The 18971-nt window shown below is 50.2% G+C and overlaps 1 protein-coding gene across 3 annotated transcripts; it reads left to right on the forward strand.

The window, feature by feature from the left end:
* The first annotated feature begins 927 nt into the window (after positions 1-927).
* On the forward strand, positions 928-18503 carry LOC138837700 (WD repeat and SOCS box-containing protein 2). Of its 3 annotated transcripts, XM_070036642.1 has the most exons (9): positions 928-1087; positions 6913-7081; positions 10379-10623; positions 10770-10901; positions 14413-14513; positions 15937-16109; positions 16649-16759; positions 16849-16956; positions 17390-18503. In XM_070036642.1, exons 1-9 carry the CDS (start codon positions 1075-1077, stop codon positions 17550-17552), a joined length of 1215 nt encoding a protein of 404 aa, XP_069892743.1. In that variant the 5' UTR covers positions 928-1074; the 3' UTR covers positions 17553-18503. The 3 variants fall into 3 exon arrangements, with proteins under 3 accessions (XP_069892743.1, XP_069892744.1, XP_069892742.1); XM_070036643.1 differs by lacking the exon at positions 928-1087 and having other exon boundaries at positions 6675-7081; positions 18214-18503; XM_070036641.1 differs by lacking the exon at positions 928-1087 and having other exon boundaries at positions 6681-7081.
* The last annotated feature ends 468 nt before the right edge of the window (positions 18504-18971 follow it).

Consider the following 18971-nt stretch of genomic DNA (forward strand, 5'->3'; position numbering starts at 1 on the left):
AGTGGGTGCCTTGCATGCATGAAGCCCTGGGTTTGACTCCTCACAACCACAGGAGAGAGTGGCTCAGGTGGTAGAGTGCTAGCTTTGAGCCAGAGAGGCTCAGGGACAGGGCCCAGGCCCTGAGTTCAAGCCCCAGCAAAAAAAAAATAATAATTTAAGACCTATGAGAAGTAAATAGTGCAGGGGAGGATGGGAGGGGGAAGGCAGACCCCTGACCACAGGGCATCCACGAAAACCTGGCTCTTCCTGTGGGATGCCCCAGGCCCAGCGTGCGCCCCTCCTACTACTCGCCCTGCCTGGGGCTCCCCTCTGCCCTCCCCCCCTCAACTCGCTGCCCCCCTCCACGAACTGGGGAGACACAACCTCCCCTTCGACAGCCTCGTTGGACTCCTGGGCCCCTCTCCCCGCTCCCCCGACAGGTACCAGGCCCATTTCCCTTCTCCCGCACCCCATCTCCCCCGCGCCGGGCGCCCACCCATTGCTCCAGGCTTCGTGGGCCCCCACGGGTGTGCATCCCTGGCTCCGAAAACGCTCCACCCCCCACCCCCGTCCTCCATTGTACTTCAGCTTCTCCCCCTTCCCCCCCCCCCCCCGTTTTCATTTAGGTCCCTTTCCCGTTCTCAGTCCTCTAGGCCGGTGCCCCAGACCCCCGAGGCCTGCGACCCACTTAGGCCCTCCCCCAGCTCCCACTTTCACGTCGGCCTCGCCCCTCGCCGGTTCCCAGGCTCCACCCCGATCCGGCCTATGGCCACGCCCACGAACCAAAGACCACGCCCACCACAATTGCGGGCCACGCCCTACGCCTTCCAAGCCCCGCCCCCGCCGCGTCTATGACCGGTCTCGAAGGCCCCTCCCCGCGTCTCCCCGCGCCGGCCCCGCCCCCTCCGCGCCCAAGGCCCCGCCCCTGCGCCCCCGCCCGCGCCGGCCGCCATGTGACGGGAAGCAGCTGATGGCCTCTCCTGCAGGCGGCGGCGGCGGGGCCGAGGCGGGGGCGCGGGGCGCGGGGGCGGCATGAGGGCCGGCGGCCCGGGGGGCTGAGGCGCCCGCCGCTGCGGCGGGCCGCGCGTGTCCTCCATGGAGGCCGGAGGTGAGTGCGGTGCTGCGGGCGGGGCCCCGGCGGGGTGCGCGCGGGCGGGCGTCCGGCTTTGTTTCACTTTCGCTGTCCGCGGCGCCGCCCCGCCCGCCGAGGCCGGGAGGCTCTCGCGGGGGAGCCGGGAGGGGAGCGGCCGCCCCGCCCGCGTCTCGCCTGCGTCCCCGTCCGAGGGTGGGTGGCCGCCGCCTCGCCTGTCCCTGGGAGCGGGGTCTCCGTGGACGCCGCCCCCGGGCGGGGGGACACTCGTCCGGGGGCGCGCGGCCCCTGGGGACCGGGTGACAGGTGGGGTCCCCTGGACTCCACTCCCCGGCCCTCACAGCTGTCACCGTGGGGAGCCAGTGAGGGGAGACCTCGCCCGCCCGGGCCGCGTCCCCGGGCCGGTCTGCGGGGTGGGGGGGACGCCGAGGCCGGGGGCGCACGGAGCCCCCCCCCAGCCCCGATCCCCCCTCCGCGCTGGGCTCCGCACGTGGCACCGGGGCCCCCTGGGGAGAGGCCGAATCCCTCCTAGAGCTGGGGCTATATTCTAGGGAGTTTCCTTCGGCATGTCCCGCCCAGGCCGAGGCCCAGGGCTCGGGTTTGTTTCCCCCCACCGAGGGGTTCAAATCTCAGCCCGACCTGGAGGGTTCCGGTGGCCGCCGGCTTGTTTAGCATTGCGGGGACGGGGGGGGGAGGTGGCGGAGGAAATCGGATATTCCCCGGGGTAGTGTTCCTTTTTTTTTTTTTTTTTTAATTTAGGAAATGACCGTTTCTTTGTTTCCAGGAGTCGAGCATTCAGTTAAAAAAGGTGTGCAGAGGTAGCTGCTTTCCGTTCCCAGCTAGATAAGGGCTTTTCAGTAGGAGTTACCCCTGGAATTTTACTTTTTTTTTTTAAATAGCCCCTACTGTATTCCGGGATCTTAAGTTAGGTGAGGCTTTTATAGCTTCCTGCTCCATTGAATGCCTTCTGTGACACTCGGTAACTGACGTCTGCTTTCCACAGGAGTCTCTGTACACTGCTGGCTTTTTTGTGTTTTAGGGGTGTGGGCACAGATGCTGAGAGCTGCCAATCTAGTTTAAAAAAAAAATTCATAGAGTAGGCTGGAGTTTGAAGTTCTTTCCACATGGAATAAATAAAGCTGATTGTAAAGGAATACAGTGGACAGTAGTAGAAATCGTTATTGCAGCGGTCAGAATTCTTTTAGTCATTCAACAAATGTTTATTGAAGGTTTATACTACCTGCTGGATACCCTCTAGGCCAATGCTGGTCAGTAGAAATATAATTGAGCCTCAGCTGTAATTTGAAAGGTTGGGATAAGCCTCAAGGGAAAAAGAAACAGGTGCAATCAGTCCAAAAGCTGTATTTCTTCCCATCTGATACAGCAACACCACTATCTCTTCTATTGGCTTCATTTATGTAACCAAATAAAGATTATTGGGATATTGTAGTCTTGTTCCAAGTCTTCACAATCTGATGGGTATTTAAAAACTTCTGTATCCTGTCTTCACAAAATCTGGTCTCAGATCTGGCATGAAGTCCTGGTAATTACCATGGGGCTGTGAAGAGAGGAAAGTTCAGGTGGCTTGCCTAAAAACAAAGCAAGCAGAGGTTTGGGTGATGATTATAAAGAAACTTGAATGTAACAGAAAGTGATGGTGAGGCTGGGCACATCCTCTGGTGGAGCCTCGACCCTGCGTGACATGATGGGCAGAACTTTCCAGGCTGGTATGGTAGAACAGTCGTGCAAAGGTCCTGAGGGAGGAAAAGCCTCTGAGCTGCCTGCCAGCTGGAGTCTAAGCTTCTGTCTCTCTTAAGGCTAGGCATGTTGCCTGGAGACTTGCTCAGTAAAATGTCTTTCCATTTAGCCTGGTTGTCCACACACATCCTGTTGCTTAATTGGAAAGGGTAGGGACTAGGGAAACATTAATTCAAAGTTACAAAACTCCAACGAGGAATAGTTCAGAGCTATTGTACATTATAGTGATTGTAGTTAATAACATAGTTTTTAACTTGAAAATTGCCAAGAATATATTTTCAAGTGTCCTCACCACAAAAGAATGCTAAGTATGTGAAGTGTATGCTAATTTGAGCCGCTTCATAATGGCTCACTATAAACATGAAATCTTAGTTGAAAAGAAGCACCACTGACTCACTTAGGTTATCAAATCAAAATTATTGGGATTATTTGGTGGCCACTCTCCCTTGGGGCAAGATATACCTGACTCTGCCTGAAAAAGGACTGGAGGCTTGGCTGAAGGACCTGAGTTCCAGGCAGATGGAACACCAGCCAGGCAAGCTCTGTGTCTGGAGTTCAAATCCCAGTAACACCAAAATAGCCAAAAAAGCACCCTCATCCGTGGCATTTAGGAACCCAGAAGGGCCAGTGCAGGTACTGTCTGGGAGTGGAGCTGGGTCCCCTCAGCTCCGTTATGTAGGTACAGCCCTGGTTGGAGTTGCACTGGTGCTTTGTTTTGAACTTGCACTGATTACGGCTCTCTATTCCAGTAGTCATTTATATGGTTTTTTTTTTTTTTTTTTTTGGTCAGTTGTGGGGCTTGAACTCTGGGCCTGGGCGCTCTCCCTGAGCTCGTCAGCTTTAGGCTAGCACTCTCCCACTTGAGCCATAGTGCCACTTGTGGTTTTCTGGTGGTAAAAGAATCTCACAGACTTTCTTGCCCAGACTGGCTTTGAACCCTGATCCTCAGATCTCAGCCTCCTGAGTAGCTAGGATTACAGGTGTGAGCCACCAGCACCTGGCTCCAGTAGTCATATTTAGTTTGGGTCCAGACACCCAAGGGTCGAGTCAGAGTTGTTGTTTTTTTTTTTTTTTTTCAGCTCCTAGTTTCCTAAACTTTAAATAACTGAGAGTTTTAAGTCCTAGAAATAGAGTATGGATTCTGGGTAGGACTGGTTTGAGCCGGATTTTATGGGGAATACTGGCATTTTGGAAGCACTGTCATAGGTTAAAGGCTTCATTTTCCGACTCGCCAAACCCTTGCTGGTCCCCTGGCATCACTGCTCCCATGGTTGGGGAGACACTTGACACTCAGTAGGAGTTATGTGAAGGAGCTGGGAGGAGGGCGGCCGGGGTAGGAGGTGTGGGGGGGGTGTCAGAAAGGCTTGGGAGGCATTGTCATTTAAGCCAAGGGGAGGCATTTTCTTTAAGGGAATCACTGGAATAAAAGTCTCTGAGGTCAGAACTGAGTTTATTGAGCTTAGTCAAGAGGTAGATGGCCCAGAGACCTTTAATAGGGTCTAAAGAGGAACAGTACAAGCCCAGCTGGGAAACAGGTTGGGGACTGGTACAGGAGGAGTTAGGTTTCATTCTGAGACTGAGCACTTGGAAGTGAGGAGAATGGAATGTGGAAGCTAGGGAGGAGGGCACTTGGAAGGCTGCCCAGTGGGCCAGGTAAGCTACACTAGGAGGCCAAGATCCGAGGATAGCGGTTTGAAGTCAGCCTGGGAAGGGACGTCTCAGACTCTTACCTCCAAATAACTAGCTAGAAGTAATAGTGTTGGCCTTGAACAAAAAACCCAACACTCTCAAGAAATAGTAGCCCTAGTGATAGACACAGAACAGCTCTGACAAGTCTTGGAGACTTGAATGCACTTGGTATTGAATTTAGTTTGGGAGGCAGAGAAATCATTGGATGCCCATTTTGTATTGTACAGAACCCCATAGTGTCCAAAAGGTGGGTGCTGTCTGCATGGTGGAGGAAGTGAAGCAATTCTCATCCCAGGATGGAATAAAGAAAACTTTTCGCAGCTCATCTGAAGGTGTCCTGCAGGTCTATCGATGTCATTAACATTTTATGACGTCAGCTTTCTCAGCCTTAGTGCTGTTGACATTTGGGCCCAGACAGGTCTGTGGTAATGGTTGCTCCCAGCAGCCCTGCACCTTTATCCAGTCCACACATCTCCACTTGTTGTTGCCAGTCTTGGCATAAAATCCCTGCTACTGAGAACCTCCATGCAACCTGAAGACAGCATTAGCAGATTAGAGTTGACAGCACCCTAGAAATATATCAAAAATAATGAAGAAGGAGAAAATGTGGCCAGCTTTCTGCACCACAGGGAGGCACTTGTTTTTAAGCCTTAAAACATACAGTGACTGTTTACATGTGAACCCGCCCGTCAAGGAAGTGTGTTCATACTAATGAGATTGTGGACATGCGAGTCTCCAGGGGAATTATCTGGCCTATACAAATAGCAATTTAGATCCAGTATGTTAAAATCTGGGTTGCCACAAAGAACAACAAGGAATGAATATTGTCTTTTAAAAGGCTTGCTATGATGTATTAAAAGTCTAGACTCCTTTATTTTATAGAAACAAGATGCATCCATGTACTTTTCCTATAAAGCACCGTAGAAAATCCTTATATTTCATACATCTAGCCCTCATATGCATCTAATCCTCCATTTCCTTGACTGCCATGAGTTATGTTACAATTTTATCACCCAGAAAAAGCTACGAAGTCATGGGTTTAGGATTCCCCTTGATTTCACTGATGTCCAGGTATGAGACTTGTGAAAGTGCATCTTGTTTAAAATTAACGTCTCTCTAGTGAGCAAAGTAAAACTGTCAATACTTGGAACACTTGTGGACGCCAGGAGCAAGTGACCTTATTCAGGAAGGAAGCCAGCTTTGATATTCTTGTCAGCCCTAGTGGGCAGAACTGCATTCTGAAGACCATTCACCTGCAGGCCTTGTCAGCCAAGCAGTCTTCTGTAGCATAGAGCGATGCAGTCTGAGCTGTGGTTGTCTTGGTGGGGCAGCCATCATTGCTGCTTCCACAGGAAGCTTGCTGGGCCCTGGGAAGAACAAAGATGGAGTCAGTCAGAGGCTGGGAGGAAAGTGCTTCAAGGCTTGTTCTGGCCCCAGTGCCCGAAATGCAGAGTGGGGTTGCCTTTCAGCTTAGGTGGTGTGAGGTTGCAGATGGAGGGTGCTTCTCAATTGCAAATGAAGGTCAGATTCTCCTTGGAAAGTGAGCAGGGGTTCAGGGCTTTCTCAGGTGCAAAGGTACTCTGCAGCCTCGGAATGTGTTTGGAAGGAATGATGTGATCTGACAGGTTTTTGGCTCTGTGTGTGTGTGTGTGTTTGTGTGTGTGTGTGTGTGTGTGTGTGCACGCACGTGCATGTGTGTTTTTGAACTCAGGGTTTTGTTCTTGCTAGGCAGGTACTTTACTACTAAAGCCTTACTCCCAGCCTCTTGCTAGGGCTGCCTTGAGACCCTGTGGTCCTCCTACCCTAACATAGCCCAGAGGTGTGTTCCACTTTGGTAAGTCCTCTTCTAGGGTCAGGGATAGGAATCAGTTGCTTGCCGAGGATATGGACAAGGCAGTAGGCAGCCTGCTCAGAGTGCTGACTTGGGTGTGGGGAGGGTTTTGAGTTGCAGATACCTGTGTTTACCTGTGTGCTGCATTTTATGGCCTTTCTGTCAGCTGTCTAAAGTATCTGATACAGCTAGCTAATTTGTAGGTCTAGTCTAGGGAATCTATCCTTGGCTTTGAGTCTTGGCCGGTAGGCCTGGCTCTTGGCTTTCCCACTTTTTCTGCCCCACTTTTTCTTCCTACGCAGGTTTTTATTGGAACATGAGGCCCACCCGTCCAAAGGTCACTGTGACTCTGGGTCACTGGCCCTGGGGAGGCTGGGACTGAGTAACGTTATAGGAATGTGGCCAGCCAGTGACTGCAGTTAATACCCAGGTCATTTAAATGACCACTCCCTCTGGGAAAGGGAAATCCGGCCTCGATCGCTCAGCCTTGGGGCGACAGCAGCTTCCCTGTCCGGTGGTCTGAGAACAGGGGTGTGTTTGTGAAGCATGCTGTCTCCTACCCCAGAGGAACCGCTGCTGCTGGCGGAACTCAAGCCCGGGCGCCCCCACCAATTTGATTGGAAGTCGAGCTGTGAGACCTGGAGCGTGGCCTTCTCCCCTGACGGCGCCTGGTTTGCCTGGTCTCAAGGACACTGCATTGTCAAGCTCATCCCCTGGCCGTTGGAGGAGCAGTTGTGAGTACTCTTCCCAGATGACCCCTGATCTTATTTGGGGAGAAGGTGATGGTGTGGCCCAAAGACAGGTGAGAGAGCAAAAAGATGAAAGCGATTGACTGCGTTCATGGGTATATTGGAATGTCAGACCAAGATTGTGGTCGTCCCACGTTTATTGGGGTACCGTTGACAACCCTGTTCCACTAGCCCATTTAGAGTGTGTGATACAAAGGCTTTTAAAAGGGGTATGCATCTATTACTAATCAAGTCTACAATGTTGTTACTCCTGATCCCTTAGCCAGCACTCCCTACCCTCCCTGATGCTTTCTGGGACATTTGCACGGATGGAATTGTACAGTATGTTGCATCTTGCAGCTCATCCACGTGATAGTTCCAGTTACTGCCACACAGTTCTGCATGGTGTGGACATGGGTGTTTTTCTCGTGGCCGTTTGGGTCTAATCCGGGTAGGATTTGCCCCAGTGGTGGCAGCATCCCTGACCTTCCTGCCAGCACCGCCATGCCCTCAGCTCCGGATCCCCACATGCTGGGCAGCACGTGCCAGAGCCTGCTGCCATTCTGCAGAGCTGACCTGGCACAGGTGAAGTGCAGTCTCTGGGTCTGGTTGACACAGTTTCCTCATGGGAAAATGTGTGGTTTTGAACACCTTTTTGTGTGTTGGTTCAGTGGATACTTTCCTCCAAAAAACCCAAATCTTTCTGTGCAGCTCTTTTGCCCTTTAAAGTTGAGTCTTTGTTCTGTTGTTGACCTAATTTGGTGTCTGGTGCTCAGGCTCTTCTTCATTTGAGATGACAGGTCCAGTGTCTGCTGTGAGCTCCCTGGGGACCTAGCGTCTGTACCTTCGCATTGTTCCCCATGTAACATGGCCAGCATGGATTGCCGATCCTCATACGCTGACACTGAGCTAGAGGCAGATGCAGCCCCAGTTCTTGAGGATCTGGTTTGGTTTGCCTTTAGGTATTTCTTCATAAAGCATAATTGGATAGAAGGATTTTTTTTTTTTGGGTCCGGTCGTGGGGCCTGAACTCTGGGCCTGGGTGCTGTCCCTCAGCTCTTCAGCTCAAGGCTAGCGCTCTACCACTTGGGCCACAGCGCCACTTCCAGCTTTTTTTCTTTTTGCTTATGGGTTGCTGAGGAATCGAACCCAGGGCCTCATGCATGCAAGGCAAGCACTCTACCACTAAGCCACCTTTCCAGCCTGGATAGAAGGATTTTGTAGATTCAGGTCGACTCTATAGCCTTGGCGATGCTGACATAGCTAGCTGCGATGGTAGTGCACAGGGCTGGGTGGAGGGGAAGTATGCAGTGGTCTTTGCTCTCCATTTCCTGGCACCCAGCTCCTAAGAATCTTTGGAATCTGCTGAGGTCTTGTTTGGGATCTGCTGAGGTCTTTTTGTAGCTATAGAGGTGACTTGATGCGGCTGCTTGGGGGTAACTTCCTGGTGGGGCTTGTCATTCCCAGACCAAGGTTGGATGAAAGGGTTGTGACCCGCCATTTCTTTCTGCTTATTAGCAGTGATGCCAAGGTGCTGGTTTATTGATATCTCTGCTCTAAACATGAGGAATGCTCTTTCACATCTTGTTCTGACGGCAGTTTATAGTCTGAGAATTTTTTCTTTTAAAGAATGAAACATCTGTTGTTTGCTAGTCACTCTTATTCTCAAATAAATACATCAGTTGAGGTAGCTATATCTTTACAATATTAACTAAGGGAAATGGAAAAAGATGTTTGGATATTAGCCCTCTTGGCTGTCATTGCTGAGAGAAACGTGTTATTGGCATGTTAAACGAAAAGTTTGATTAGGGGAGTCACATCTGGAGGGATGTACACTAGGATGTGTGAACAGCAGGCTATAAATGGACCTGTGTACAATACTATCCCTTATTTTTTTTAAGACATGCATATACAGATTAGTGGTGGGATGTTTGTGGTAATAATGGTGTTGGGTTCTGAGAGCTGAACCTTGCCCTCGGCTAGGCGAGTGCTTCATTACTTGAGCCTTGCCTGGCTCTCATTTCCCTCAGGGACAGCAAACCTGGAGCTCAGTATATCAAGGGAAGTAGGTTAGGGACAGAAAGATGAGCACCTCTCCATCTTCTATGAGGAGAACCAGTTGCTAGCAGTGACTATGGATGCTTTAGGGCTGTGGATGGGGGACCAGGACAGGGAGGAGGGGGTGTGGGTTTAAGACTGAAGGTGGGTTGGGCTCTGTGTGTTGTTTGTGGCTGAGAAGTTTCCTCTAGGTGGGATGTGTTGTGGAGATCCACTGTGAACCTAGCACAATGATAATGTTTACTGGCCTCCCCAGAAGAGTGGAGGGAGATGATAATTAGCATGCTTGACCACTTCACTTGTATACCTGTAGGAGCACTTAGTGTGGTATGGTTTTGTCAGGCATAACACCTTGGGTGTGGACTAATCGGCTTTGCCTGTCTGTGCCTCACTTCCTGCTTTCAAGGAGATGTGCTTAGGTGAAAATTCTTCAAGTTCCACTGCGGCATGGTTTACATTGACCTTTTCAGGACTGGTGAATCAGGAGGTCTGAATGCACACGCAGTGGTAAAGGGTTCTCAGGAACCAGATTGGAGGTTGTGCTCACACCTGACATTCTATCCTCATGCTCTTCTGCGGATGCACCAGAGTTTTGGGGAAGTCTGGAAAAGTGGGGTTTACTATTTGATGCAGAGTATGCAGGCTGGAAACTTTGTGTCTTCAGGCTGAGTCCTGCTGTGCCTCTGTGACTTTGTCTTCTGGGCCAGTGGGCCTGAGCCTCCTTGATCTGAGCCTCTAATGCCTACACACCACTTGTGTGGTTCTTTGTGTCTGCTGACCACCCTGCCAGTGGGTCCCTGTCCCACCTGCACTGATGAAGCCTCATCATCCGTTAGGCAATGACGAGACAGGTTTATTATTTTTCAGCTTGTGGTGGATTCTGAGCTGAAGCTGGGGCTGGTCAGGCAGGAGCACCAGGGTATATTAGGATCTAATTCTGTCCGCCCTGGTTCCAAACCTGTAGTGTGAGTGTGCTTCCTCTCCACACACCAGCCCCCTAGAGAACCTTCTGAGCAAGTGTGTGGCTCCCTGGACTCTGTGGTCTTTATCCCACCAGGCAGGCCACCCCATTGCAGGGCTCGGTCAAGGCCAGGAAAGTCTCTAATTTCATGAATCCTAAAGTGAAATAAAAAAGTCACAGCAGGAGCCACCGAACCCCCAGAGTTGTTTCTAGGGCTTTAGAATGACAAGATGGCCTCCAGGTTAGCAGTTTTAGACTCATAAAGAAACCTCTGCTTTGTCCAGCATCCCCAAAGGGTTTGAAGCCAAAAGCCGAAGCAGCAAAAATGACACAAAAGGACGAGGCAGCCCGAAGGAGAAGACACTGGACTGTGGGCAGATTGTATGGGGGTTGGCCTTCAGCCCCTGGCCTTCTGCACCCAGCAGAAAGCTCTGGGCACGCCACCATTCCCAAGCACCGGATGTCTCCTGCCTGATCCTTGCCACGGGACTCAACGATGGACAAATCAAGATCTGGGAGGTGCAGACAGGTAGGTCCTCTCCTGGCACACGTGTGGCTGGACACACCTGGACTGTCTGCCCTGTTCTCGTCAGGCCCCACAGCAGCCAGTGACCCCTGGTTGGCCAGCCTCCTGGATCCTCTTCTCCTAACCTAGGGCTTCTGCTTCCTTTCCAGGGCTCCTGCTTTTGAATCTTTCTGGCCACCAAGATGTCGTGAGAGATCTGAGTTTCACACCCAGTGGCAGCTTGATTTTGGTCTCTGCATCACGAGATAAGACTCTTCGAATCTGGGACCTAAATAAACACGGTATGGAAGTGTCAACTGCCTGTAGCTGCCTCTTTGTTCATGTCACCTTTATCCAGAATGGTGTTTCTACCTTCGCCTTACCACCCATAAAGTAGTCTTTTTAGATATTTTTATAGCCACCTTCTGCCCCAAAGGTGCACTGAATCAGAAAGATATAAGTTACACAGATGCACTGTGCAGTGGTCCCTAAGCCAGTAGGTTCTAGGACTGCATGGATGGCAGATTCTGCAAGTTCTTGACTCTAACATAAGACGGCGCGGTACCTACATAGAACCAATGCACATCCTCCCTGTGCTGTATACCATCTCTTCATGTCTTGTACTCCCTTCATGTAAATGCTGTAGAAATAGGTTTGATATTATGTTATTTAGAGAATGATGAGGGGGGAAATGTATGTGTATCCAATACAGACCAAATTTTTCATTTTTATGTGCCTGTACTGGGGTTCAAACTCAGGGCCTCATGACCTGGCTTGACTTTCACTCTAGAATGGCACTCTGCCATTTCAGCCACAGCACCACTTCTGACTTTTTGTTGGTAGACTGGAGATGAGTCCTGTAGATTTTTCTGCCCAGGTTGGCTTCAAACCATGATCCTCAGGTCTCAGTCTTCTGACTAGTTAAGATTACAGGCCTGAGCCACTGGCACCCAGCTTGGGTATTATGTATGTGTGAGCTTTTCATTCTTTCTTTCTTTTTGGTGTTGTTACTGGAACTTGACCTCAGAGCTTCCACGTTAGCATGTGAGTCATTCCTCCAGCCTAGCTTTTTGCTGTTTAGTTGGAGGTGGAGTTTCATGGACTTTCCTGCCTGCTCTGGCTTTCAAACCTTGATCCTCTAATCTCAGCCTCCTTGTAGCTATTATTACAAGGTATGAGTCACTGGTACTTGCCAGATGCAGTTTTAAGAACTCTCTTGACTTCTGGTCAGTTAGGTTCATGTGGAGAATCTGGAGAGCTGCCAGGATGCTTAGGCACTGAACGCCTATATGTAAGGAAACATGTAAGATTATATGAGTGTGTGTATATGTATGTGTATAAAAAATGTAAGGAAACATGTAAGAGATGTGTGTATATGTGTATCTACATATATGTGTAGCTGGGTGTCAATGGCTTACACTTGTAATCCTAGTGACTCAGGAGGCTGAGATCTCAGGATCATGGTTAAAAGCCAGCCCAGGCAGGAAAGTCAGTGAGACTCTTTTTGTGTGTGTGTGTGTGTGTGTGTGTCGGTCATGGGGCTTGAACTCTGGGCCTGGGCGCTGTCCCTCAGCTCTTCAGCTCAAGGCTAGCGCTCTACCACTTGAGCTACAGCGCCACTTCCAGTTTTCTAGTGGCTTATTGGAGATAGGAGTCTCACCGTCTTTCCTGCCCAGGCTGGCTATGAACCCCGATCCTCAGATCTCAGCCTCCTGAGTAGCTAGGATTATAGGCTTGAGCCACTGGCACCCAGCCGTGAGACTCTTATCTCCAATAAACCACTCCGAAAATCGGAAGTGGCGTAGTGGCTCAAGTGGTAGAGTGCTAGCCTTGAGCTGAAGGACAGCATTCAGTCCCAGAGTTCAAGCCTCATGACTGACAAAACAAAAACAAAACACAAAAACATATATGTGTGTATACATACATGTACATATATAAATAATCTTCACCCCTCTGGGGGACGTCACTCTTGACATCTGTGATAGAGCTCTCTTTCTTAGCGAGGTTGGTGTTTGCACCGCCTGTGTGTTCCAAGACATTGGGCGGCATCCCTAGTATCTTCTGAGAAGCATTTGCTCCCTGTAAGTTTGTGATGAAATATCTAGACATTGTACAATGTTCTCTAGGGGGTAAAGTTTCTCAGCTGCACACCACTGATCCAGAGTCCTCCCTCTGGATACTTTTTGAAAGAACCAAGAGGCCTCTCTCCAAAGCAGGATCTAGGCCTAGAGTAACTCTCAGGCTTTTCTGGAACTCTGCCTTGAGTAAGAATTCTGTATTCAGGAGTGGCAGGAAGGAACTCCTGGCATCTGTGGTTGATCCTTAACTGGTGACATGAAGAAGAGGGATTCCTCTCCTGTGCAGCTCCCCCACAGCTGAGGGGTTGGGCTGAATGGAGGAGATGATGATGAAGCCATGGCTCTGTAAGAGGCTGAGGTCCTCACCTGAGCTGGGGTGGTCTTGCTCCCCCTACCACGGACTTTCCATGCTGCTCTCCTAGACATGTGTCTGGTAACACGGGAGCCCCAGTCAGCATCGTCTGATGGAGCAGTGGAGGCTCCTAGAGCAGCCTCCTCTGAGAGCATGTCCTAGGAGCTCCAGTCATTTCTGCCTGTGGCTGGACTTGTAGTCACACTATCCCAGATGGGCCTGCTGACAGGGCAGGCTTCTCAAAGGTGCTGCTTTTGCTTTGCTTTTGTGTTTCTGTGCAGTACCAGAGGTGGAACTTGGAACCTCACTCCTGTTATGCATGTTCTCCCACACTGAGGTATATGCCCAGCACTGGCGATGCCATTCTTAATGCTTTCCTAGTAATCTACAATCAGCTTCCCACCTCAGGAAGATCCCTGGAGAGTGGCTTTGGAAAGAAATCATTTGCTGCTGGGCAAAGAGGACTAGATGAGAGTGAGAGAGTTGGTAGAATGGAGTAGAGTTATACTTTCCTTCGTTGTGTTACTGGGGTGTTAGGTAGGTACTTTCCTACTTGAGTCACGTCTCCAGTGCCTTTTGACACTGGTTATTTTTGAATTAGGGTCTCACTTGTTGTGTGAGCATGTACCTCGACTGCAATCTACCTGTTTTAGGGTTTTCATTGTAGCTGGGATGATGGGCGTGTGCCACCATGGCCAGCTTCTTCTGTTGAGATGAAGTCTTGTGGACTTAATCCATCTGGCTGGAACTTCACAGTCCTGTTGGGATCCTAAGCACACATAAGCTCACCTTCATGGGTTTTCGGGATTGTTGGTTCACAATGGAATTGTATTCACATTTTTTTGTGTGTATTGCTTTTTTTTTTAGAAACAATTAAACAGTACCCTGTGTTTCTAATTCCATCTGCATTAATAGGCTGGATTTACCCCATTAATTCGCCCATCCCTCAATGGGTGGACAGAAGCTAGGCATGGACAGATGACATGTGTCACCCGACTTATTCACCGAGTAGGCAGTGGACTAGCCCTGGAAGCAAGTCATGTGACCCAGAGCTCCTGTCTCTTAGTGATTTCACACGGATGGTCCTGCTTTAGCAGGGTCCATGGACCTGCGACAGAGGTGAGGAAGGGAAGGAGAAGTGAAGATCTGTGCCCTCAGAACAGGAAAATTGCTTGAGCCCCGTTGCAGGTCTTAGTGAAGCCATAGGTAACGATTTCCCTGCACTCAGGTGTTTTATTTATTTTTATTTTGGTTAACAAGTGTTGAAATGACCAGTCTTGTCATATTTCTTTCTCAGCCTAGCTGCAAAAGCACTGGAGTGCTAGTGCTGGGCCTTTGCTGCCGTGCTGTCTGGGTGGCTTACCATCTGCTTGTCTCTGGCAGGGAAGCAGATTCAGGTGCTGTCGGGCCACTTGCAGTGGGTTTACTGCTGCTCCATTTCCCCGGACTGCAGCATGCTGTGCTCTGCGGCTGGAGAGAAGTCGGTAAGCTCTGCACCAGGCACTGCTCCCTCTGTTGTGTTGGTTTGCAGAGACACAGGAGTTCTGAGGTGTCTAAGGTGTGTGTGCACCTGAGTGTGTAGGGGGATCTGAATGTGTGTGAATGCATCCTGCCCTCAGTAGAACACTATCATAGTTGACACTTAGCTTGAACTGAGATAGTAGATGGCCACCATCACTGGGCGGGGGGTGGGGGGGGGCTGTTTTTCCCTTTACAAAATGGGGAAAATGTTTGGGGCTTTTTTGTGTGTGCTGGTACTGGAGCTTGAATTTACAACATAGACACTACCACTTGAGCCAGAGCTCCACTTCCAGATTTTGCTGGTTAATGGAGACCAAGTGTCTCATGGACTTTCCTGCCCAGGATACCTTTTTTTTTTTTTTGGGTCCAGTCGTGGGGCCTGAACTCAGGGCCTGGGCGCTGTCCCTCAGCTCTTCAGCTCAAGGCTAGCACTCTACCACTTGAGCCACAGCGCCACTTCTGGCTTTTTTCTTTTTGCTTATGTGGTGCTGAGGAATTGAACCCAGGGCCTCATGCATGCAAGGCAAGCGCTCTACCACTGAGCCACCTTCCCAGCCCCTGCCCAGGATACCTTTAAATCATGATCCTCAGATCTCAGCCTCTGAGTAGCTAGGATTATGTGTGAGCCATCAGTGCCTGGCAAAGGTGCTTTATCAATTCTCTCTTCCCTTTGGTGGTCTTGAGATTTTAAAAGTTGCAGCCCACATTTCCTTCAGACTATCTAATTTGAATCTCTTTGATTACAATTTCCAATTCAAATCATGGCATGTGCAGTTAATGGTTGAACTTTGTCCTGAAATCCTGTTTATTAAAAAATGTATTCGAAACTCAAGAACAAACAATTGAGAAGAGTTGGTTTCATTCAGCATTTGCCTTTGCTTGAACTGCTGGCAGTGTAGAAGGTCTTTGAGAGAACTGTGTGAACTGAGAGTTTTCATAGCAAAGAAAACAAAGCCCACTAACTACAATGGCTCCAGGAAGCTCGCTAGTGGTCAGCTTGGTCAGCTGGGTGGTGGGTCTGCAAGCAAGGTGGGGCGGGTGTCAATGTCTGAGCGGAGTGCCGCAGCTTTGTGGGGGGTGGCCCAGCGCTTGCTCTGCCATATGTGGATAGCCCTTGGCTTAGGTGCTGCCCCAAGCCAAACAGCTGAGAAGCATCTGGGGTTCTCAGCCCCAGACCTGAGATCAGCCTGGCTTATCCAGAATGCAATATGTGAAGTGATTTAAGAACCCTGGACTGCTGCTTTTTGGGAACCTGTGTGATGGGTTCTGGGAGGGCCGTCTGGAGCTAAAAACTGACCTTTGTCTATCTGTGGGACCCGTAGGGGCAGAGTGAGGACCCCTTCCTGCCATTCCAGCCCCCTCACCAGCCCCCATTACTCTCCACAGGTCTTTCTGTGGAGCATGCGGTCTTACACATTAATCCGGAAGCTAGAGGGCCACCAGAGCAGCGTGGTCTCCTGTGACTTCTCCCCCGACTCAGCCTTGCTGGTCACGGCCTCTTACGATACCAACGTCATTATGTGGGACCCCTACACTGGCGAGAGGCTGAGGTCCCTGCAGTAAGGACAGAAGCCTGCTCAGGCTGAGACCTCTGGGTGTTGAGGTGGTGACAATGGGCCTCCCTGGGCTGAGACCCAGCCCTCTGGTCTGGGTATCAGGGTTGGAGACAGTGGGCCGGAGCACACAGTCCCTCGTCATTCTGTGCTTTGTTCTCAGCGAGCTGTCTGTATGTCTTTGAACTTGGCTCTGTGAAACCTCATGGTGACAGTTTCCATTGCAGATAGCTGTAGTATCACGCTCAGAATGCTCCTGATGTAAGCTCCATTCTAGTGTGAACTTCCATGTTCTCACAGTCTGTCTCTCTCCTGTCCCTGTTGGCCTTCCAAAGCAAATAATAGGTAGCTCTATAATTATGTGTCTCAGCCTAAAAAAAGGCTACATTTTTACTGTGGCACTGAGGTGGGGGCTGAGCTGCTTTGCATAGGAAGGGAGCACGGGAAGGTGCTAGGACGCCTCTAGCCCGGTTTCCAGAGGGGCATGGGTCACAGCAGCGTGGGGTGGACATTGTTCTAGGAACTGTCCTGTTCCTCTTCTACAGCCACACCCAGCTGGACCCTGCCATGGACGACAGCGACGTCCACATGAGCTCCCTGAGATCCGTGTGCTTCTCTCCTGAAGGCTTGTACCTTGCCACGGTGGCAGATGACAGGTGAGCGCACTCTAGGAGGGTGCACAGCTAATGCTTGCCAGCCGTCCCCTTCATAACCTGTCAGCTAACTGCCACCCATTCCTTTCCAGGCTCCTCAGGATCTGGGCTCTCGAGCTGAAAGCTCCGATTGCATTTGCCCCCATGACCAATGGGCTTTGCTGCACGTTTTTTCCACATGGTGGAGTTATTGCCACAGGGTATGTATCTGTCAGCCTCTGCTGCCTGTACCATGCAGTTTTTAAGGGAAGAAAACATGTAGAATTTTCTTACCTATAACAAACCCTGGAAAGGGCACACCAACGCTACATTTAATTCAGAGTATTTGGTCAGTGTCACGTGCTGCTAACCTAAGATGGCACTTGGTTTCTAAGGTGTTGAGTGTAGCTTTTTTTTTTTTTCTTTTGACATGGAGCCTTGCAGTGTGCCCAGGCTACTTGGACTCCTGGGCTCTGGTGAGCATCTTACCTCAAACCTGAGGAAGGACCACAGATAGGGACATCTTGACTTTTCATAACCTTATCAGGTTCCCTTGCCACATGGCAGACAGAGGGTCCTCTCCCTCGGGTCCGGTCACAAATACACACCCATTGTCGTGAAACACCGCTGTGATGCAGGTCCTTGTTGTTTCAGGACACGAGATGGCCATGTCCAGTTCTGGACTGCTCCTAGAGTCTTGTCCTCACTGAAGCACTTATGCCGGAAAGCCCTGCGGAGCTTCCTGACCACTTACCAAGTCTTGGCACTGCCGATCCCCAAGAAGATGAAGGAGTTCCTTACATACAGGACTTTCTGAGCCACAAATCCACCTTCTTGGCAACGAATCCGCTGGCCTAACAGGCCAAACATCGGGTCTGATTGGAATGGAACTTCTTTGGGATTGTGAATGGAATGTAGCAGGCCAGATCCCAGAGGACTAGCAAGCCTCTCTCCAGGGCACGCACAGGTCTGGTGGAGGCGCCATTCCTGCGGTGACACAGTCCACTCGTGAACGGCAGATGTCAGTCCTTCTAGTCATTTTGTTTAAAGTGCAGTTCTTGGTGTTTTGGTAATAAAAGCAAGCAGATCCCCAGAGCCTCTCCTCGAGGGCCATATACCCCCTTGGCTGGAGGTGGTAGCTGCCTGTGATGGCAGAGCACCTGTCACATGGTTAGCATGGTTTTAAGCTCCTGCGGTAGTGAAGGGCCTCCAGCCAGCAGGACCAACTTCCCATGGAGCTGTTTGGTCTAAGATGTTAACTGAGTTACAGAGACCAGAGGCCTGTCCTGACCGATGTTGACACTATTACTGGCTTGTTTTTTTGTTTTTTAAAGCAGTGGTGTGCACGTGCAGATGACAAATTTGTATGTCAGATTGTAGAAGGATGTGTTTCTAAACTGCATGACTGTTGAAACAGCTACTGAGTTGTCAGCTGCTGGCCACTTGTGAGCATCGTATTTATTTGTATTTCTCAACAGATGTTAAGGTACAACTGCGTTTTTCCCACTGGCATCCAAAAAATCAGATACTTAAGGGACCACTTGTGAGGACGTCTTTGCTGTGACAAGTGCTGTGTCGGTCACCTCTCCAGCCCGTCCCCATGTGTACGACATCTTTGCTGCTTGACCTCATCAGCCAAGTTCATCCACCCCGAAACAGCTCTCAAAGTCCTGTTCTCCCTCCAGTGGCCTGTAGTTCCCTGATCAAACACCTCAGACGAAAATCTGCCTTAGGAAATGTAATATATTTTAAATTATTTTAAAAGAAATGTACCATCTTAGTCTTTGTTTTTCTTAATTGATGCTTTATGTGGAGGCAGTATCAGCATTGTACAACTTGTGGGGAGTACAGGAATCCACCACCTTTGTTGCTTGAAGAAAAACATTTCAGAATGAAGCTTTATTGAGAGAAAAGTTTATGGCTTGGTTCATTTTTTTTCTTCCATTAAGGAAAAAAAAAATACCTTGTAAATAAACTAGGCGAGAGCTGGGAATGGATACCAGGCGTTTTAGGATTGTGTGCATGAGACCATGTGATGTCACACTCCTAGCATCCTTGGGGAGCTAGTTTATGGACCAGGGTGGATTCAGATGCATTCTATCTTCCACTGGTAGTGGGGCATGGCTCAAGCAGTCAAGCACCTGCCTAGCTCAGGCAAAGCCAGTTTCAACTCCAGTACCACAAACAACCCTACAATGGGGCAACATCTCCAGCTCAGAATGCAGAGGCCTGCAGA

The sequence above is a fragment of the Dipodomys merriami genome, unplaced genomic scaffold (genome assembly GCF_024711535.1).
Source record: "Dipodomys merriami isolate MVZ:Mamm:240054 unplaced genomic scaffold, mDipMer1.0.p SCAF_274, whole genome shotgun sequence".
NCBI classification, from domain to species: domain Eukaryota; kingdom Metazoa; phylum Chordata; class Mammalia; order Rodentia; family Heteromyidae; genus Dipodomys; species Dipodomys merriami.

What these genes read in the sequence shown, in the direction of transcription:
- LOC138837700 (XM_070036641.1), top strand. Translation starts at nt 6,894, where the DNA reads ATGCTGTCTCCTACCCCAGAGGAACCGCTGCTGCTGGCGGAACTCAAG. An exon ending in CTGGGACCTAAATAAACACG is followed by an intron (nt 10,902 to 14,412) that starts GTATGGAAGTGT and finishes TGTCTCTGGCAG; the next exon opens with GGAAGCAGATTCAGGTGCTG. An exon ending in GGTGGAGTTATTGCCACAGG is followed by an intron (nt 16,957 to 17,389) that starts GTATGTATCTGT and finishes TTGTTGTTTCAG; the next exon opens with GACACGAGATGGCCATGTCC.